The sequence below is a fragment of the Nasonia vitripennis genome, chromosome 1 (genome assembly GCF_009193385.2).
Source record: "Nasonia vitripennis strain AsymCx chromosome 1, Nvit_psr_1.1, whole genome shotgun sequence".
NCBI classification, from domain to species: Eukaryota; Metazoa; Arthropoda; class Insecta; order Hymenoptera; family Pteromalidae; genus Nasonia; species Nasonia vitripennis.
The window spans coordinates 16,931,015-16,953,206 of NC_045757.1; the positions used below are offsets into that span (position 1 = coordinate 16,931,015).

Genomic DNA, 22,192 nt, shown 5'->3' on the forward strand with positions numbered 1-22,192 from the left:
ACTTATTCGAGATTTAGAACGTTGGCGAGAAAAACCGTTGCTGATTAGTCTCTTCGCGAAACGAGGCAGTGTTGAACGAGTTTATCATACGAACGTTTGTAATAGTCAAACGAGCCGAGCATTCGGTTGAAGTAAGGCCTTTTGCAGGCACATTTAGGGAAAATCGTACACAAGCCACAACAATGGCCACGCGCGTGCATTTCTAGCGGAGACGGTCATAGTACGCCCACAAAATTTTAGTTCGCGTAGTAGAACGCAGGCGCAGAGCAAGCACGAGGCTACCGGCTTTGTTCCGGGAATTTATGAAAACAGTTTTGATAGACTGACTCTGTAAATCGCGAGTAGTTTTTCAACATATTGTGCATAAAACGATAGTTTTTACCGGAAGGTATACGGCAGCTCCATTGAAAACGTTGACTAAACGTCGAGCTAAATTTTGAGGGAGTCTGGATAAGCCGGGATAGGCTGTATCAACGCAGATTGTCGACAATTGTCAAGTAAGTGGAACATGTTACTTTTATTTGTCGTGCAATTATTTATTGTTCTATAATGCCTTAATTTACCAATAAACCATTGAGTTGCGACGGAATTTCGATCGAAATCGGAAACCATAACTAACACGTATAAACATGCGCAGTGCAGTGCACATTTATAAATATATAGATGGAGAAGAATGTTTACACATTCTTTTGCTCGACTGTCGATATGAGAGTATGCCCATAAGTATAGGCGTAGAAAGACTGTGCATACGTTCTGGGTTTTCTTTGTGGGTCAGAATCTAAAGAGAAGTTTTTGAGTTATTTTATGTTTAAAGGAATTATGAAAAAGGAGTCGAAACTTTTTTTTCAAAGTTGAATATATCTGACTTTTAGTGAGGTGGTTTCATAAAGTCGCTTGTAGGTAATCGTTAAAAATAGTAAAAGGAATGGAAGACATCATTTATTTTTCATAATATTTATTGTGTTGATATTTCACCATATTTTTATAGTCTATAATATTTTTTATCTTACAGTACAACATAGTCAACATAAAATAGTTTTTCTAAAGTTTAATGGATTAAGCCGAATCCTAGGTACAGACAATTTATAATTTATTTTTCATTTGATTGATAAGTGCTATAGTTTTATATATTTTGTTAGACTTAAATTTTTAAGACTCGCTTGAAGTATTAAAATAACGATCAATCTTGTCATAAATATATTTCATTAGATTTTTTTTATTTAAAAGCTTTTTGCATAACATTGCTCTATACACCTCCTATTTAGATAAAATTGTACCGACATTTTTTTCAAGACAATACGTTTGTTAGACAGTAGCCTACAGTAGAGAATTTATATTATTTTCATCCTTTTTTTTTATGAGGCTCATCAAAATTGTACAAGCAGTAAGTATGGTTATTAGATTATCCCTTGGTTGATAACCGATTTAACTCAATTACAATGATTGAGTGTTTGTCTCCAAGTTTTTAGTATTGGTGATAATGCCATCCTTATGCTGCACCCTATGTAATGACTAGGTTAGTAAAATATGTAAGTCATGCAACATGTTTTAAATTACAATTAAAAATAAAAAATGCATATCAAAACGAATGATTTTTAGTTTTGGTTTTTAACCAAATTTATAAGAACATCAATTCACATAAATACAATAGCATTCCCAGTGTGGCAGTATAATTTTCATCTTTTTGAATCAATTATATATATATATTTACCATACACATTTTTGCAAAAACTTACGCAAAACATTGTTAAGAATCAACTTACTTCGGTTTATCACATTCGTGAATATTCGATTTTAAAAAATTTTCTAGGTATTCAAGTATTATAAAAAATGAATGTATACATAGCTTTAAAACACTGAATACTCAGACCCAATCTAAATAATTCCTGTAATTTTTATTAATGAACCAACTGATGTTGACGCCAGAAGAGTATCTCAGAGTTAGGAAAATATTTTATCGTAAAATTAGTTCAAAAACTTTCATTTCCATTAAATGATACCGGAATATTGACATTTTGTATGTATACATGTAAATTAATTTTTTTAAGATTTTATCAAAATTATTTATGCCTTGGATTTACAATAATTTTACTAAAAAAATTGTTTTCCTGACTCTGAAGTATATTTGCATACAATGATTATGCGACTTAGTATAAATATAATCTCGAGAGAGCTCTACAGGGTATGAAGTAGCTCAAGTACATTGTTCCAGTTGATCCATTTTACTGGAGACACCCTGCATAGGCCAAGAGCAGATACTTTAGTGATCTCTCTACTTTATTGGACATAGTGGTGTTCTTTATCCGTGCTAGGTTCTAGATTTTTTAGTTTCAAAAGCCAAAGGGCTCGTCATGTCATCACAGAATCAAGACAAGTTTTAAACCGTCCACTTGTAAAATTATAATATCTATGCAATATATCCTGCCTTTTACTGAAAGCCAAAGAAGTTAGTAGATGAAAAAAATTAGTTGAAAAAGTTGCATAGTAAAATTGTTGTTCTGCTTGTTTAGATTATTAGTTTGAATTTATTCTTTTTATTTTCAACAACATGTTATTTTATTAAAATTTATGATTATTATGTAAAAAACTTTACTTGAATTTTAATATTGAAATATTATTAGAGATTTAAAAAGGCAATAAAGAGACGTTTTAAGTATTGAATAAAATATGTTATGTATTCGAGTATAGGATTCATAGGATAGTATCATCAATACAAACAATTCTAAGTAGTCAAGTGCAATCACATTTCTTTGGCTTTCAGAAAGATTAATGAGCTAGTTGCATAAAAAACATTTTAAGTAAATATATTTCTATAGAGCTACCAAGAGCACCAAAATCGATTACTGTATGAACCAAGCTACTTATAGATTGACATAAGTCCTGTCTTTTTTTTCATCGACTTACAAGAATAAACTTAATGCAGTTGGCACTGCACTAGTGTCTGTGTTGATGTTTCAAAATTTTATCAGAGCGGTATGCTTAAGTTACGTTTTATACGAACTTTATATCTTGGTAATTCGTATCACTTTTATGATTGCAGAGTTCAAATTATTTTCGATCGATCTAGATCAGACATCAATATGGGCCGTTATGTACACGTAAAATATATAATATGTATAATGCGTTTGTCGATGAAAAATCTATTTGTCTCTGGCAGGAATCATAAATCTTCGATTGATCAATAGTTTTTTCAACGGTGGGACCAGATAACCGTGCATCAATAAATACTTTGAAAGACGTATTTAAATATTTCATTATGTTCTATTATATTCTTCTTCACAGTTTGTATTGACCGTTATAAGATTCAATGCATTTTATTAATCAATTGCGTTTCTACGATTAATAAAATACTTGAAAAATGTGTTTCTGTATAATTCAAACCATTCAGTGATGCCCGGCAATATCTGAATGATATAATCTTTCGTTTTTGGAGAATGTTCTCTCTGCTTTGTTATAATTGTACTGGAATATTGGACAACCGCGTGTGATACTTGTGCAACTTATCTTGAACATTTAAAAGTCGTTATTTTTTACACTCGATATATACGCTCTATATTCTTACAACTTAGATTCTCCCGCAGCTAACAATTTTTTCCTCCACTATACAACAGTCCAACAGAAGAGTAGTTCCAAGTTTAACTTGCACGTATTGTTTGACTAGCAAAATCGTAAAAAGAAAAAGCAAAGCGACTATAAAAGTCCTCGATTTACATTGATAAAAAATTATCGATTTTATATGCCTTTTTACCGCAATTCTTTTTATTTAGTCAAAATTTAGATCGCATCTCTTTTCATACACCGAACGGATTATCTACGCTTTGAAAAATTATAAATTTCCTTAAAGTGTCTAAATTCGTATGAAAATGTGCAAAATGAATGTATGCCAGCATCTCTTATTCGAGAAAAAGAATCATTTTTAAAGGTGCGATCCCAGCACCAAATTTTTCACGCTTCTATACAGATAGGAATACTTCATTATCAGTGAAAATCATATGATCACTGAATGTTACAAGGTTTAATATAATCTTTTTAATGGGAAAACGTTTAATTTAACGCCAATCAGTTTACATACCAATGTAAGATAAGGATTTTCGAGGAGAAATAATCAAAGATTCATCGAAAAACAAAAAAGCCCCCCCCCCCCTTACCTCCCTCAATAGAATGATGATGATGATGATGATGATGATGATGATGATGATGATGATGATATATATATATATATATATATATATATATATATATATATATATATATATCGATAAAATTTGAAAGCCTCCCGGAAACAAGGTTCTCTTACACCAGTCTTTCGATCGATTCGCTCGTTCCGTCACTCCCGCAAGCATTCGCTCCAAATAGCTGCGCTATTCTTCTATAATCGCCTCTTCACACTCTCTCGACTCTCCAGCTCGCTAGCAGGTCGCTCACGCACTCGTTACACTGTTACACCATCGCTGTGCTGCACAACGTACTGCGCATAATATCTCGTCTGCCACCTTCATGTATCATGTATACTTCGTGTCATCGCGTTCACCCCATTCACAGCGAGAAGAACTTGAGGAAGGTCTGGGGAGGTATCGGAACGTGGAGGGAGGCTCGGTCGACGTCGGCGAGCTTCTCCTGGAAGGCCGGATCCTGATCGGCGATGCACGGGTGGCCGAGCGATCGCCAGAATAAACAGCGGCAGTTTCGGCACAACTGAATCATTTCCGCGTACTCCTCGCGCAGTCCGAAAGACCTGTGAACGAAGGGAAATTATCGGTTATGTCGAAGAGAATTTTTTAAGTTTGGTTGTTCTGAAAAGAAATAAATAGTTCTTCTTTGCCAATTACAAGTACCTTCGGGCAATAGTGAATATAGTTTTCCAGTCTTTTTCGGGATTGTTTTGTCGGGCAGTGGCGATCTGCTGGGGCGTGAAGTGATACTGGGCGAGCTCTCGCCAGATCCTCTGCTCCTGCGCCAGGACGGCAAGATGCTCACAAGCCTCGGACGAGGCCTCGATGTCGCGAGGGTCGCTCAGTCGTAGCAGGACCTCGCGCCGGCACTCGGCCGGCAAGTCCGACCACTGGGGTTGCTGCTCCTCATCCGGCTGTAACATTTTTCTCCGTTATCTTCTATATATGATCTGAAATTCATTGCGATCGTCGCACGTCTCTATTGAATTGTATATCTAGTACCTGAGTGATTGTGATGGAAGAAGCAATCTGCAGTATTCTGTCCAGGGCCGCTTTATGTTTTTCCCAGAGAATGACTGAACCCAGTGGTCTACCGCCCCAACAGCAACCTGCACTAAAAGCTCGGACCCTCTCTATAAGTCTGCGCAGTCTCCCAGTTTGCTGCTGCGATAAGGACACTGTAACGAGCGGAATATAAACCTTCTTATATAATCCACCTTGAGATCGTGTTAAGAAAATAAGCTCGTAAAGATATAATGAGTTTTCATTTTTATGGGACAATGCCTCGGTTGAAACGGACTCTAATTATTGTGTGGCCTATATATATATTTTATAGCAATATTCGATCCATAAAAATAATATATTATTTTTTCTCATTAAGTGATATTTAACTTAGTCCCTCGAAACAGGATGTGCGTTATTTAAGAGTACGATTAAAATAAAATCATTCACTTAACAGTGAAATTGTGAAATATGCGTGGGTGTGTATGCGATGTCAAAATTAAAGTGGGTTTTATAGTCACCTTCTAACGCGACCTCCTCGAGCATGTTAAAGAGCACGCGTTGAGCGCAACCGCTCAAACCACCCATTCGGTGGCTGACCAAGAGATCGAGGAGACGCACGATGTAATTAAAGCGACGACAGTCGTGCACTGCCGATAAAAAGTCGAGCCTCTTGAGCGCATCGCTCAAACCATTGAATCCGGCGATCTGTGAAACGGCAATTGCCAATAAAAATTTACATTATATAGTTTTCATTTAAATTGATTTTCTGAACAGATCCTTTCTTGACCTAACATGGTTTTTATATTATTATAGTAGTTTTATTAGTCGTATAGCTAGTGTACCGTTTAAATTAAGGTAAACAGCTGCATGTTATACGGATTTGAATTCGAATCTGTCGTTAAAAAGGGCACTAATTTTAGCTATCGAAAGCAATGTCGCAATAATTGACTCGTTCTTCTATCCAACTTTATATAGATCAGCGAGAAACATTCATCACTTTCCAATGTCTCAGAGCCGACAGCGACCGGATTTAATCTCATTTTTCCCCCCTTAAACAGAACGATCTAAAAATAAGGAACGTGCACTCTAGCAGCAACCAGTTAGTACACGTCGGAAGAGTCACTCACCTCACGGGTGCACTTCAGTGTGATGTGACAGTGTGGCTGGACGGCATCTTCTGAAATGGCAAAAAAAAGGAAGAGTGATGATGCGAGTCTTAGAGCTTGCTCCGAACTCACTTTTCACGCTCACACTTATTCCCTATATTTCTCTATTTCACTCTTTATTTCAATGTTTTACAATAACTTCCGCAATTTGCCGTGTGATTATTGCACTATCTTTGAAAGAGTCTTTTTGACAGTTCTTTTCTTTGTTAATAATACGTATACTTGCATTTTCTATCTAATCTAATGCTTTCTTTATTTTAACACTTTTATGAGTGTTTTCTGCTTTATCAAGTTTAAGTTACAATTGAGTTCCATTTCCAAACAGCTGGTACTCTAGTTCCGAAATTGGAAAGTTCACCATTTTGCACTTCAAAATGTCTCTCCGATCAAAGTATAAAGTGTTGAGCATGAAAGCAAACTTTACTATAATTAATGAAAATAGCATACAATCGTATCAGTGTAGCTGTAACTCAAACATTACATTTCATGTTGACATAGTTTGCAGAGTTATAATCAAAAGCACTTCGACAAACATCTTCGCCTCCATCAAGAATTCAGCATTTTATATAAACGTATACTTGCCTTTTTTCTTTTCTTTTTCCTTTTCTTTTTCTCGTTTGTCGCCATTGGTTTCCGCTCTGTAAAACAAAAAAAGAAAAGTCATAAATTTTATGCGCTATTTTAGCTTTTTCTGTATTTTTTTTTCTCGTCATTAAGACTACGCTTTTAATGTAAATTCTTTTTATTAAAGCAAAACAAACATTGCAGTCGCTTCGAGTTTTCCAGTTTCATGAGTTTTCTGCGAAATGAAAGCTCGTTAACTGCTATATTTATAGCATCTTGTTAAAAACATTTTCTTGCATATGCGTTTAGTGAGGCGAAAATTTGCATAATTTGTTCATTATGAATTTACTCTGAATGGCACTATGATTATTTTTATTTTATAGAATTAGATAGTAATAGTGCTTTAGCTTATTATTGTGCTTAGCTTTGTAACCACACGACAAAGAACATATGCGTGACTCACAAGAACACCAAGAGACAATTCATTCCGACGAATAAAACTCTTGACAGTTTGTCAAGATCAAATCGTGAAATGTCAAAACAGTATAATTGTCTCCACCTAAAATGGTTACGTATAGGCAAATATTGAATTAATTAAAACCAAATTACGAAAAAAATGAGTTTGCGTTAAAAATAAATATTTGATATAATAATATATCTTGTAGCTGGCAATAAAGATGATTTGGTTATAAAACTTGAACATTGAATCGTTAGAGACCACTTTCCTCGATTACCTGCGTTGCATATTGAATATCCCTATCCGTAAATATACAAACTCACGCAAAAACTTAATTACTTGCTAGAATCTGAAGCAAAACCTTGCTGCTACGTATTTATCGCAGATGTTCTTATTATACGATGAGTCGCGTGCAATCAAGCGGTCATTGACCTTACCAGCACACGTCTCTCCTTCGCTCTCTCCTTCTCTACTAGCCACAACAAAAATACGACCACGTGCTGTAACGCAAACGCACTGGCACTGGCTCAAAAGCGGTAGCAAGAAATACACATACACATTTCGCGATTTTACCTGGGACGCAAAGCTTGCAAACTCGTTCACGGCGATAGCAGATATCAGAGCGCGTATAGCTGATATTGGGACCTATATGCCAACGCGATCATGATCGAAATCTCCGTCGCTAATAATTTATGTGAATTCTAGTACATAACCATCGCGATTCTTTATTATTCCTCACGGATGCAGGGCAGATGGCACTTTGGTGTAGAATCGATGAAGAAAAAGAGTGCCACTTTCACCGCTCGCGCTTATACTCCCCACGACGCGCATAGAAGTATATATCGATCGACCTACAACTGCACCACAGCGAATATTTAAAATGCAACAAGTGCAGCAGCCCCGGTTATTATAATGCCGAGCGTCTTGTCCGCGATCCCATCCGTTCGTGCTGGATTAGAGTTTGACGAGACTAAGGTGTTACAAGAATAGTTTCGCGCACGATCTCTTTTTGTCTTGCTCTTAAAAATAGATGTAATCACATTTTTTCATGCTTCAATACAGGGCTACTTACTTTAATATAACAGAGTTATTCTCGATTTTAGGATGAAATTAATTTTTTTATCGTTTTCTTGTTATACTAACTAGAATATACATAAAAATTTGTATAGGAAAATCGAATACTTTTTTTAAAACGTAAATTACTCAATCTTAAGTCTTGGAAACGGATTACTCAACCGCGAATTCTACGAATTCACACTATATAGTATTATTCCAAAGTTTATTAAGATCAAATCTGATCAAACGTACTTTCATACTACAATACAAAACAACAAAATAATTTTTATAATATTTATTATTAATTATTGAAACAATAGTTTGGCGAAAGCTACTCACACATATATATATATATAATTAGTGATATTATTGTCATATTGAAGTATGCAGTAATATAGCGGTGAGTCATGCAGTTATAGCACGAGCGGCAATCTGTTATAATGTAATTGGAGGGCCCGACTTAACCCTAGAGCTGAGCAAAAAAATTAATCCAAAATTAATTTCTTTTATGACTAAGTACCTACGCCGCATGGTCACTTTGTTTCTGAGTGTATATATAAGTATACGTATGTATTTATTTTGTGTTTATATCCTGTAACATATAGAAGGTATTAAAATAAAATGCACAGCAGAGCTAAATGTTTACATTTTAAGGTCGTTTGAGAAATAGAACTTAAGCAAGTTCCTAGTATTTATTATTCTTAATAAAGTAAGATTTATCATGATGCTGAACGGGGCACTTCAAAATAACAACATAGGTAAATTTGCTACTCTAAAGTTTTAACAAATCAGTTATTTTTATAAAAGAGAAAACATTAAAAAAAATTCTTTTTAATTTCCTTCTTCTGAGGCTATTAACCAACATACTCATAGATAAATTAAAACACCTCGTGAAAGTGGAAATAAATACCCCATCGCGAGTTTCAACACAGATTATCGACCCGCAGTACTGTTAATATCTTTTTTGTGTTCCTATACAAAAACAAAGGAAAGTGCATTCTGAAATATTTGCTTCTTCGCAGCTAGTAGTGCAAAAACAGATAGAATATCCGCATTAACGTCGACCTCGAAAGAAGTCTTGCTGGTCCGAGCTTCATAATTGTAGGCTTTTTGCTAAAGGTTTTGCACGCAGCAACATCGTAGCTATATGCAAAAGTTGTAAATCAACTCGCGGTTCTGAGTCACTTGGACGCGAAGAAAAGAGATCTTACCTAAGGAGTAGATATATAGAAAGAACTAAAGAGAGAAAAAACACTGCGTGGGCGAAGTTGGCGATCGTAGTGTATATATATATATATGTGTGTGTGTGTGTGTGTGTGTGTGTGTGTGTGTCAGGATGATTGGCCGACACCTTTACTTGCGCGGACTCTTGAAATGCTGTCTTTATGGCATATTAAATGCTTCTGCTGCATCGCTTTGTTTGACCGAGAAGTCCTTGGTCGCGCTGCGCTATTAGAATTATTGAAAATTACTGTATGGTTTCGTCGTTTCGTGTACGCAATGCCATTAATAAAAAACTGCAAAAATAAAAAACTCCCAGTCACCACTAAACAGTCTTCGACTGAAACAATGAATGCATTGTTTCAGTCGAAGACTGTTTAGTGGTGACTAGGAGTTTTTTATTTTTGCAATGTATCTATGATGTTGCTTATGTGCATTCAATCATGGGAGCACGGATTTTAATTCATCTGCATTTTTCTTCGAATACGTCATCATTTGATTTTGACAAATTAAAATCATTTTTTTTAAACAATAAAAAAAAATTGTGTGAATTTCTCAAAAATTATAATAGAAAAAAAGACTATAGCAGGCATTAAAACGGTCATATGTATATTAGAACTCACAGATGTAATAAGTCACGTAGTAGACGCTTAAAGTCGCGACGATCTAAAAATATTATAGCGGCAGAGTTAGTTCAATGACTTACGCGAAAGTTCTACACTAAAATTAGCAACTTCTTATAAATGGTACTTGCCCTACTATAAACGTATAGTTAGAAACTCATGACTGTCGGTAATACAACTTCAAATATAACTATTTCCGTATTTGTTAAAATGTATTCTTAATTTAATGCCCAAGATAATATTACATGATGTATAAATAGCAAGTACTCAAAATATTCGTCGCAAAAATAGAGTGCATCAGGAAATAATTATACTTGCGGGTATACTCAAAACGTAACAACAGTACACCTCTAACCATTCGCTGAAGCGCATTATCTCTAATTATTTATGTAACTCGGTTTCCCACATTTTTACATAATTCAACCGCACTGCCTGCACATTACACAAGGGAAACGCGTCCATGTGTTCAGCCTCGCATTCGAGCATTAGAAAAAAGTCGTGCCCCGAGCAGTATTCAGACAGACATACAGCCGTAACCCGCTCGTACGATAGAAGCTTGCGTATATGCATCAGAGTCAGACGGAGCGTGTTACACGCGTCGACGGCACGAGCGGATCAGCTGGAGAGGAAGACCTTGTACCTCGCTCGCTCTCCAGGGCATACAAGCGAGTCCGAGAGCGAGAGAGGGAGAGAAACCCGGCACCGTTGTTAATCATCAATTAATGTTAGAGAGAGAGAGAGAGAGAGAGAGAGAGAGAGAGAGAGAGAGAGAATGCATATACTCGTATTACGTAAGTCAATTAAGCCGGTAATTTATTTACGCTGCAGCTTCCTCCACTTGAGTCTCGCCCTCGGTGGCTCGACGCATCAGCTGCTGATGATGCTCCTCGCGAGACCTGGAAGTGCTCTCCTCTCCGAAAATGCGTTAGCGGTATACTTTAGAGAGATTTTGATGCGCGATGACTGATAGTATAATTACGATGAGTGACTTGTGCCATCGGATAAGAATTGTTAGTTCAATGAGTGACAGTAGTTGACTTGGATTATGGATACGAAAGCTGTCATGGCTGTTAATCGATTTTCGTTCAAACGTATATAGCCATATTGCATATGATTCAGATGGATTGGCGTTCTTGTTATCGAGAATATAACAATGCTGGTTCACGACTGCAATTGATGGAAATTAGATACGAGGTTCAATCCATATATGATGAGTTATGAAGGTTAAAAAGTCAAGTCCTTTGGCAATTTTAGAAAAATACAGTTTTTAATCAAATGTGTATGGTGTGTGTGTGTGTGTGTATTAAAATCGATGAGCCTTTTTCACTAAATAGAAAGGTTTTGGATAGTAGACCAAATATTTGTAACTGATGCATAATATGCAACGAATTTTAAAACTCGTTCGGTTATTCATGATTACAGGTTTGTAAGGATAACAAAAGTTAAATCGAACAAATAAGAAGCAAAATGAGTAGTTTTGAGAGTTTTAGCTGTTTTCCCAGAACTAGATACCATCTACTTTTAATAAGTTTCACAAAGTGTAAACATCAAATTTTTAAATAATCTTGGCTCTATTTCAAAATTGTAAGTCTAAAAACTACGCAAATTATAGTTTACTCTCGTTTGATTTAAATAATGTAAATGGAAATTTCTGGCAGTAAAACATAGTCTAAAGTAGAATTACTACTATTTTTGTTTTATTTGAAATTCGACTTGATAGTTCTCACATGGCAGAAAATTCAGGTCATCTCTACTAAAGGTTGATACCGTGCAGTGCGGATTCGGAAATAAAATAAAATTTGTATCGGAAATCAATAGAGCTGCATTTCGAGGACAGTATTTTGCAATGAATTTATATTAAACAGCTCACTACAATTTTCAAAATAAACGCGGATCTTTTCACTATATTGTTGAAATATACAAATCATTTCAAGCGCAGAGTTCCTGCATAATACCTATGTCTGCACAAAATTACGTTTACCATAAACCGCACGTTTAAATATTATCTTCCGACATAGGAGGATTTTCACACGCATACACGCAAATGTATAGAGGTGCCTCAATGCTCAGTACACGAAACAGTACCGTAAAGCACGACACCGCTGCAAAAATAGAGAAAAGCCTGATGCGCATTGCGTAGTGTCGTGCTGCTGTCAAGGACGTTCTGGCGTGATACTGTGCGCGAAAATCGCTTCACCGTGTCGTTACCGCGATAATTTGCCTCACAATATTTTTTAAATTGAGCACTCTCCGGCCCTTGATGATTCGGTTAGTCGGATGGATGGTGAAATGGCGATGATGCCCGTAAAAGGCAATTAAAATTTGCAAACTGCCTTTGTTAAACAAAATTATTCTGTGATCATGCTATGACACGGACACTAAGAGATTGCGAAATTACAATCTTTTTGAATTCAGTATCATCGCATCAACGTCACAATTCCATTATCAATTTCCTAGGGTATACATGGAGGATGCAAATTTCGCGAGGACAAGTTCGTTATTAAATCTCCGAAATGAAAGCGAGCGAAAGCTATTCATCCCAATCTCAACTGAAATCGAATTAAATCCGAACGAAACCGGCTGTATATGTCTCCGGGAAAAAGCGACACTCTATCGAGCGCCCTTTACTCCCTCTTGGAAACATCCACACTGAGTTCTAGCTAATAAACAAAGGCGTCTGAAAAAAAGAGGCGCAGAGCCCTAAGCCATCCGTTCTGGTTTCCCCAAAAGACTTTAATATTCACAGGCACTGCGGACAGCTAGATACGCGCGATGTGTATTGAAGACTTCCAGTCTGTCTCTCTTTCGTTCTTCGCGAGAGAGGCAGAAACGGGATGAGAAATGGGCACACACGCTCGCTGGAGCTGGCTGTGCTCTCGTAGCTAGGTCGCGACCCACTTTCGTGTTCTGGTCGCACGCGCCGCACACTGATATCCCTCTTCTGTCCGCTGGAACATCCCTGATGCTCTCTCGACTTGCAAGGGCGACGCTCATCTTTATGGATCAGCGGCTAACGTTTTTCGACTTGTCACCCGTTTCCTATAACCTATTCTTTGTCCACGCGCATATTGGGTAATTGCCTCGCCCCGGAAAATAGCGATCTTATCACGAGCGAGCGCCTGATGGAAGTCGATTGGAAACATCGGCTCATTCGGTGCGCTGTGAGAGCGAGTTCGTAACGCGATGCGGAACTCGCGTGTTGCATGATGATTATAGAATTACATTGCGATGTTTGGTGTAACGAATAGAGAACATTTTCTCGAGGCTTTAAATTTATTTTTCAGCGGATATAGAACGTACCTTTTGATTGGAAAGGAAAATTATGGGCGACTTGACCGGGTGATTGTGTGCGCGCACACGAGAACGTAACTGTGTCATGGTCATGGGGTGGGTCTAATCATGTAGAAATTTAATGCGATTGACCGATCGATGATCACTAATAATAGTTTCAGAGATTAATGTGCAATTTTATTTACTGTAATTGCTCAAACAAGCAAAATTAATATTATCATGCATAGTCGGGGATCGTTTCATTCATATGCTGAAATATGACCTTTCTTTATTTTGTTCGATATCAACTGTAATTTTTATTTAACATTAACATTTAAGTACCAAATAAAAGGGATGAATGTTGAAAAAAGCACTTTTGCGTTCAATTGCATTTTAAGAAGCCTCAAATCATAGCCTACATAGTTTTTGCAAGTTTATCAGAGCATTTATTAAGCGCGAGAAAGCGTAACAAAAGAAATTTCGCGAATTTTTCATGTTTCTCATCAACCAACACGTTTGCACTTGATTTTGATGTGAAGAAGATACCAGGTAGATACAATTCTTGGAATCGGACTTTCAATGCGGTGCAGTCAAGCGAATAGTTTAGAAGCTTCGTGTAGGCGAAAGCGCGTTTGATTTCGACATATTATGCAGTATTCGTGTTGGATTAAAATGGAAGTGTATCGATACGTAACTGCATTACGCGACATTAGGATGCACTCACTCGCTTTCCAAAATTATGAACTTTTTCTTTGGTTTTTATACGTGGTACTAATACGAATGATATTATACGATAATTCCCATACATACACTTATTTATATTCTTATATTTGATTTAATTTATTATAATATACATGAAATGTTTTTATAATGTTCTTATTATATTTCTAAGAACCTTATTACATTATTAAACCTCTAAAACTGTATAAGAATAATGCATTAGGATTTAATAAGTAACGCATTCAATGTAATGCATATTCTCAGATTCTATGTAATAACTGTTTTTCATCTAGATACCAGACAAAGGCTGCATCATAAAACTAATTCACGTCGTTGATATAAAATGCAGAAACAAATATTCCAAGTTATGAAATTGCGCAAGTAACAGTAGAAACCACTCAGTTCTATACCAAGGCTCGAGTTTCTCATTCGACGCAAGTACCGTAGAAAGTTCAAAACGCTATGCAGTATACACATGCACGCGGATAAGAAATTCGACTACCGAATCGATCCAGGAGAGACGAAGTGAGAGAACTAGCGCGCAAAGCGAGGTTGCAAGCGCTCCATAGATACGAGTAATTCTATAGAGGCAGTGGCGTTGCAGCTGCTAATCTTTGCATACAACTCGTGACGTTAGTCCAGTATACACACGAGTATACATCGTGTTCGGATTTGGAAAGGATAACTTTATACAGAAAGCGTAAACAACGCAGAGATGACTTTGATATCGCGTACAACCGTGTTGCCGGCATCGCACACCACCATTTGGGAAGCTAATTTTTCGCGTGAATTGGGAAATGCTCGCGTCTCCGGCATCGACCTACATTGCCCGGGGAAATGGCTTGTAAATTGCGGATAATTGCGGCTGTGTATACGAGGTTTTTATTTTTGAAACGCTTATAGTTTTGTTATTTTCGTAAATGGGACAGTTTAGTACGTGGCGATGATTGTTACGGGGACGGGGGTTCCAATTTCGAGACGGCGATAGCAATATTATAGACGGAAGTTTTTCTCCATGTCGCTTTCACAAATTTGCTCTACTACGTTCAATGGAAATGTTTTGCTTCCTTCCTGAGAAAGATTTGTAATAGTAAATTTTGGAGATTTCCCTCTGGCACTGGCAAGGTCTTGAATTCAAAAAGAACTCAGGCGTGAAGGAACATCGTGAACAAACATGCAACAAAAATAGGGCCCGCAGGGTTTTTCCTATATTTTTCCTAAGGCACCAAAAATCGCCTACCAAAACTGACAGGCGGATAAAACTCGCCGCCGAAAATATCCTTGAAACAAACTGTGCGACGAAATAGAATTCTAGTATCATTTTATTGTTTGATATATCTTATTGATAAAGCCTGTTTATCTGGTTATAACAAACACGCTATCCCTTCTTAAAAAAGAGATACGAGAAAAGTGAAGCCGACTAAAACGAGATTTGATTAGATGCTTTTAAAAGGGCGCGAAAATACAAAATCTAGAAAATATTTACGAATTAAAATAGATTTAATTTTTACAAAGTCATTTATGATATAAATGCAAATTGAATAAATAATAAAACAATGAATACATTAGTTAATAAATTTTAATTTGATATTAATTAAAATAATATTTCTAAATTGAGAAATTATAACCTCAAAACTTATGTCCATAATGCATAAAAATAAAAGCAGTTGCTCGCGCGTAGCGCGCAAAATATCACTAGTATTTATAGATTTAGATAAAACATCTTGAAGGCTCGAAAGTATCGAAAAGTTAGTTTTTTAGTTTACTTTTTAGCAATTCATCGTAAGGAAACTGTTAATATTTTAAATGTAGTCATATAACCGTAATCTTTACTTCACTTTGTATTATACAGGTATATCTTGTCACAATGTCGTTATCGCAGTCTTGGTGTAACTGCGTCGCGAAGTCGGTAGAGAATCGCTTACATGAAGAGACAAAGGATCGCTCTAGTACGTCAAGTATGCGCGCGTTAAAATGAGATAGAGAAGCAACTTTTTATGGAAACTCTTCCCTTTTGCTTATGCGAAAGTAAAGGCGATTCTTGTATAGTTTTCGAACTTTAGAATTACTGACATGGCTGTATTATTTATTCTGTCAGATTTTATCCTAGTGCTTTTACAAAATCGAACTTTTACAGATATTTTATCATGTATTTCCACAAATTGATGCGTGGAGTTCTTTATAATTATAGAAAGTGAAAGTTAGCTTAAACAGCCAAAATTAAACGCATCGAGGCATTCGACAGTGGTCTTTTTTATTGTAATTATATTTTATTATATTGCACTTGTTTCTTTAGAAGCAAACAAATATAAAACGGAGTATAGATTTAGTAAGATATAAAGTATTTATATGGATAAAAATATATTTCCTGGGATAATAAAATCCGACAACTTTCATTTCAAACTATTAAAATATGTGAGTTACTTTAACGACAATAACTATTTTATTTGTTGGTTACTGTCGCAAGGTTCATTTATTCGCTCGTAAAATCTTGAATCAGATCACCCGCCACCCTATAATATAAAATGACATCCTACCAGAGTAATTTCGTCAAACTGATTCCTTAGCCGCTAAAATCGACTGCATTAGCATAAAAGGAGATCAACCATCTTTTTATCTACATCGCTATATAGAGAATGCATTCTGAAGTTCAAGATTGAACAAAGCCTCGTATAACATTTTGATATGCAGAAAAAATGTTAATTCGACCGCCTCGTCTATTGAAAAAGCTCCGTTCGCTACGCGCAAGTGCCAAAACGACGGTAGCGCACCAGCTGCTCTCGCTCAGCGCGATGTAAACAAACAAAGAGCGCCTATCGGTGTGTTCGCAGCAGCGACAGCGTGTGTAACAGCTGTGCGTGCAGGCACGCGAACGCGCGTGCGTATACACCTACAGAAAGACGATCCCGCTGCTTCTCTCTCTCTCTCTCTCTCTCTCTCTCTCTCATTCTCCAGCGGTGTGTGCGTGCGCGCGTTGCCATTTTTAAAAGGAAGCTTTGAAAGAAAGGTCGAACGAAGAAAGCTCGAGTGCAGGCCGATTCTCATCCGGCTTGCCTATACGCTGCGCTTTTCGCTGCTACTCAGCTAGCGACGACGACGAATTTTCGCCCATGTGGAAGCGCGGTCAATGGCGCGGATACGAGCTAATGGACAGAAAGACCGCCACTGGAAGAGGCAACCTTCGACGGCGTTCGATCGAAGCCTGCCGTGTTATATATATATATATATATATATATATATATACACACGCACACACGTATACATAAGTCAAGGGAGAGAGAGAGAGAGAGAGAGAGAGAGAGAGAGAGAGAGAGAGAGAGAGAGAGAGAGAGAGAGAGAGAGAGAGAGCGCACGACTCACACGTACGGACACACACACACACACTTGCGTGATGCTTTTTTCTTTGTCTCGGGAGAGACTCGCGCCGTGTGCTAAAGGCTCGTACGTTTGTATGCTTTGTGCGCGTAATCGCGAAAATCCTCCCACCTTCGAGCCTCGTGTGTTATTCCGCATCGCTCGCGAAATCATAGCGGAGCCGTGCACTGACCGTCTACTACTACTGATGCGGCGCCGGTGCTCCAGTGGCAACAGATGCGACCGGACGACTGTCACGCTATTACAGTATTTCGGAACGACAGCCAGCCTGGAACGCAGCCATGGCCGCAGAAGACTTACGAGCCCATCTCCGCTCTTTTTCCCCGAGTCTTTATAACCAAGATTATCGTGCATCGGTCCAAGACAGCGCGAGCTCGCAACTTTTCGCCCGCATGACAACGGGAACGACCTCGAGAGAAGTCGGGTTGTCATCCGGTTTAGTCCGCGCGGAACATAAAGAAAAGCGCAACGCGAGAGTCTGGCTCGACTACGCACTCACCGTAGCAACAGCGAGAGCGTCTTGTTGTTGGCGCACTCGAGGATCTTCTTCTTCTCCCAGCCCTCGACGGTCTTGACCCATTCCTCGCCCGGGCTTCTCCAGTCCTTCGATATAAATGGCATAATACGACGTGTGGCTGTGCAGCCCCGGAGCTCCTGGACTATCTCTCGTGCACTTCTCGTGGCAGTAGATCAGTCCAAGATTCTCGACGACGTACCGACGATACAGGTACACGATATACAATAGACGAGCACCGCACGACGAGGACGACGCGCGCACTGCTCGATCCGGCTGTCCGCGTCAGCGCGTCGTCGTCCTCCGCGGTGCAGCAGAATGCGCTGTTCCGCGATCGAGTGCCGGAGACCGCCGTCTATGCGACTGCACTCGTGCAATCGTCCGCAGAGCTATATACAAGGAGAGAGACTCGCTACTGCTCTGCTGCTGCTGCTGCCACGCGCGACGACAACGACGTACGACGACTGAGAAAATTCAAGCTAGGCTGGAGTCGCGCTGCTGCTGCTGCTGCTAGGGGGGAAAGTCTGCGAGTCGTGTGTATATACGTACAGTATGTGCAGTACACGGCGCGCATCGACCGCGCATGGCTTTGTTTCCGTGACGTCACGCGGACATCAGCTGTGTGAGCGCGAGGTCTCGCGAGCTGTCAGTTTTCTCCTGCCAGAGTGCGCGCGGCGCTCTGGCGCTTTTTCGAGCAGCTGGTGCCATCTGAGAATGCGACTGATTTGCCGACTGATGATGCGGCTGGACGTTGATGGAAAGTGCGTTTAGGAAACAGGGATAGTTAAGCGAGGAATGATCGAGGCGGTGTTCTGTTTTATCTTGCGTCGTTGTTGCTTTATTGCCCGATGATGATTTATCATAAATTTAATTGGCCTTACAAATGAAAGGTTAATAACGTACTATATAAAAAGGCACGAATGTCGTGTAGTGCGCGTACAACTTCAGACAGGTTTTGACAAAAACAATGTCCTTGCAGGAGTTTTTAATCAGTAAACATGATATAAAATTAAGCCTTAAAATTGATAAATATCCGTACGGAGCATGGGCCTATGGCCCGTGTGCTTTTTAATAGTGCTTACTTTATCTTTTGGACTTGAAAAGGGCAGGTGCGTACTTGATTGTGTAATTAGCGTTAGAATGCCAACAAATGAATTTATTCTACATTGCCCGTTTAGTGTGTGCGCTGTAAATATATTGGGAGATGAAAGAAACGTTGGAACTGTACTTTTCGACAGAAGCTCTGTAAGCAATCATTGCTGGACTAATGAAGAGTTCGTCATGCTCAGCAGTCGTAAAATGTTTCAAGATCTTCTTCCAAAGGTACACCTGAAATTTTAACCTCGAATCGTTAAATTTGCCTCTGTTAGAACGAACTTTTGTCTGCAGGTCGAAACTTTGAATATTCAAACCGATCAGTACATAGCCGATCTATTAAATTACTTTCAAATTTGCCTCGAGTATGTTCGTGAAAAGTCGGTGGGGAAGACAAAACACCTAATGCTGAACTCCCTCGCGGACACTATGGGTGGTTATTTGCATTCGTACGTCTTGCCGATCACGAAAGTGTCGTTTTACGCGGGAACTGTCAAGTACTGCAACATCGAAAAGACTTTTAAACTTTTCGCCGAATTGAAAGATTTCTTGCACACAAACGGCGCGGGTTGGCGAGATCCCATAGACATAGAAATGTTTATCAACGTAACTCCTATCGCTGTGTCTATTGGAGATACTTCTACTGCCTGTAGTAGGCTGATCGTCGATCCCACAAGTGAGAATTCAATAATTTTTGTATACTAGACTTTAAATCGATGTTAACGTTATTGTCTGATATTTTATGCTATGAGGGCAGTTTCGCAGGAAAGGAGTGCCCTACGAAAACGACGCCTTGCTCGTTTAAAATATAAAAGATTTGCCGCTCGTGGTCATAATAATAACGACAGCAAAGGTGATCATTACACAATTTTACAGTGGTTTCAGTGTTTAAAAATGCTAGTTTTATTTATCAAACTAATTGCAAAATCTTTCAGGTGAAAGCAATAGCAATTATAGTCAGAAATCCTTTGGTATATTTTTACCTTTTCTGGATGATGAAATAAAACCCAATAGGTAATTATCAAGCATCGAAAAACCGTTTACTGCTTAAGAATTCTTTCTGATGTCTATAGTTTGCAGCATAGCTTTACCATTTAAAGATCATAATCTGTGGTCATTATACGAAGAAGAATCAGTTGCCATACTGTCTACGTACTACAAGACTTGCGTAAACTGTTTATCTTCCAAAGAGAATCATCAAAAGATTCTCGAGGATTTTAACAGAGACTTTTATAAATGGTTACTCCAATCCGTACGTGGTGAGATTTCACCATTATATTGCAATGATTTGTTTTAAAGTAAACTGATATAAATTCGCGCGCAGGTATATCCCCGCTTAAACGATGATAAATGGTACCCGGCTTTCGGTGGAGTATTGAAAATCATAGCGTTTCTGAAGAATAGAGGTGAGTTGATGTAGTAATGAATTTCGAGTTTTTTTTATCGTAAATAAACGTTGCAATTACTTTATTTTGTAGCGGAAAATGAAGAGATGAATAGCATTTCGACATCCACATCGACAACTAACAAACCCATTGAAGTAATAACGACGACAACGAAATCAAGCAAAGGTAGCGTAAAATTCTCTGAAACATCATCACCGAATTCTAAGTCAAACACTAAGTACCTCATTTCACGTCGCAGGCACGGAGGACATGGATAGTTCGATTGGAATGACAGAGATAATAGTTATTGCAGTGTCGAGTGCAGCACTTTTATCGTTACTTGTCGGATTGAGCCTAGTCTGTTATAGATATCTTCGAAAGCATTCTGACGAGTGTTCACCGTGCGAATCTCCCAGATCAGAGTAGTTTGAACTATATTTGATAGAAAAATATATTACACAATGATGATCTTTTTATTGAAATCGTAATCCTAATCTTGCAGCGTCGCATTGCTGTATCAAAACGAGGACTTTTGTGATTTGGATACGTGTCCATCGATGGCTTCACGAAAAAGCATTGGTGAGAAAGTAAAGGTTTGGTGGAGGCAAAGATTCAAAACTTGTCCTGGAGGATGTGATCGAACTCTAGAAACAGAACGTTATTTAGCTGCATTCGAGTACAAAAGTAAAGATTCACTCGGTAGCAATAGAAGTAGAAGATCTTACAAGTAAGATGATGTTCGAATTACAGTGATGTCTCGCAAAATTGATTTGCATTTTGATTTTTATGTATGCCGATTTTTAGAAGGCGAAAAAAGAAAGTAAAGTCAGTTTCCGTATCGGTATCTCCGAGTAGTTCTCCTTGTGGTCATCATGAAAGCAAAGTAAGATATTGTTGATGTCTTTTTCGTACATGATTATTTTGATAATCGAAATAATTAAACTTTGCAGAAATTCTTCTACAGTACGGTCATATCGAGTAGCGAATCAGATAGTTCATACAGGTGACAAAACTGAAAGAATAGACAAGTGCATCTTTCGCATAAGTGAGCGGATAGTGTTTTATGAAATCATTTTATAAATAACCATTGTACATATTTGATAGAGCTATTTATGTCTTAAGTAAATTTGTAATAATAGGAGCTATATTTTTGGAATAAAAATGAAAATCGTACGTCATGTCGATTACTTTACATTGCCCATTGTTCTCTTATTCCAAGCAAATCAGTGCATATCAAGTGCAATATTAAATCGTGTCAGCAATGTCGAATGAGCTCAAGAGGGTGTCGGGCTAATTTGAATTCTGATGTTCAAGTATTATTCAATTGGTTAATAGAAGAAAGGTTCCATTGGTGATTTAAAATTTTTATTTCTCCTAATTTTCCGATTAAGATTTGTTCATAGCGTTATTAGATGAATTGTCTTGATTAAAATCAACACTGATTGTTACTATATAGAATACTATATAGAATTTGATTCGATGCATTTTGACCAGACAGTTTACTGTCACTTTAAATCAAGTTGATCAGATCATCTTCTATAAATTATTAGTCAAACTACAAATAACGAC

General features: G+C 37.8%; 2 protein-coding genes across 3 annotated transcripts; one reads left to right on the plus strand and one right to left on the minus strand.

Annotated features, from left to right (window-relative positions):
• Positions 1 to 1,196: 1,196 nt before the first annotated feature.
• LOC100116011 (F-box only protein 32) lies at positions 1,197 to 18,759 on the minus strand. The gene is made up of 7 exons (XM_001600528.6): positions 18,129 to 18,759; positions 6,926 to 6,981; positions 6,305 to 6,354; positions 5,696 to 5,882; positions 5,175 to 5,350; positions 4,836 to 5,086; positions 1,197 to 4,735 (listed from the first exon to the last, which is right to left on the minus strand). Exons 1-7 carry the CDS (start codon positions 18,248 to 18,250, stop codon positions 4,537 to 4,539), a joined length of 1,041 nt encoding a protein of 346 aa, XP_001600578.1. The 5' UTR covers positions 18,251 to 18,759; the 3' UTR covers positions 1,197 to 4,536.
• On the plus strand, positions 18,704 to 21,815 carry LOC103317741. 2 transcript variants are annotated; one of them, XM_031924801.2, is made up of 12 exons: positions 18,704 to 19,252; positions 19,322 to 19,466; positions 19,514 to 19,914; positions 19,996 to 20,091; positions 20,174 to 20,252; positions 20,319 to 20,490; positions 20,563 to 20,644; positions 20,717 to 20,809; positions 20,883 to 21,045; positions 21,126 to 21,350; positions 21,428 to 21,506; positions 21,574 to 21,815. In XM_031924801.2, exons 2-12 carry the CDS (start codon positions 19,411 to 19,413, stop codon positions 21,628 to 21,630), a joined length of 1,503 nt encoding a protein of 500 aa, XP_031780661.1. In that variant the 5' UTR covers positions 18,704 to 19,252; positions 19,322 to 19,410; the 3' UTR covers positions 21,631 to 21,815. The 2 variants fall into 2 exon arrangements, with proteins under 2 accessions (XP_031780661.1, XP_031780652.1); XM_031924792.2 differs by having other exon boundaries at positions 19,533 to 19,914.
• The last annotated feature ends 377 nt before the right edge of the window (positions 21,816 to 22,192 follow it).

What these genes read in the sequence shown, in the direction of transcription:
- LOC100116011 (XM_001600528.6), bottom strand. Translation starts at nt 18,250, where the DNA reads ATGCCATTTATATCGAAGGACTGGAGAAGCCCGGGCGAGGAATGGGTC. An exon ending in CACTGAAGTGCACCCGTGAG is followed by an intron (nt 5,883 to 6,304) that starts GTGAGTGACTCT and finishes GCCGTTTCACAG; the next exon opens with ATCGCCGGATTCAATGGTTT. An exon ending in CGAGGAGGTCGCGTTAGAAG is followed by an intron (nt 5,351 to 5,695) that starts GTGACTATAAAA and finishes CGCTCGTTACAG; the next exon opens with TGTCCTTATCGCAGCAGCAA.
- LOC103317741 (XM_031924792.2), top strand. Translation starts at nt 19,188, where the DNA reads ATGGGCCTATGGCCCGTGTGCTTTTTAATAGTGCTTACTTTATCTTTT. An exon ending in GATGAAATAAAACCCAATAG is followed by an intron (nt 20,253 to 20,318) that starts GTAATTATCAAG and finishes TATAGTTTGCAG; the next exon opens with CATAGCTTTACCATTTAAAG. An exon ending in GACAACGAAATCAAGCAAAG is followed by an intron (nt 20,810 to 20,882) that starts GTAGCGTAAAAT and finishes TTCACGTCGCAG; the next exon opens with GCACGGAGGACATGGATAGT.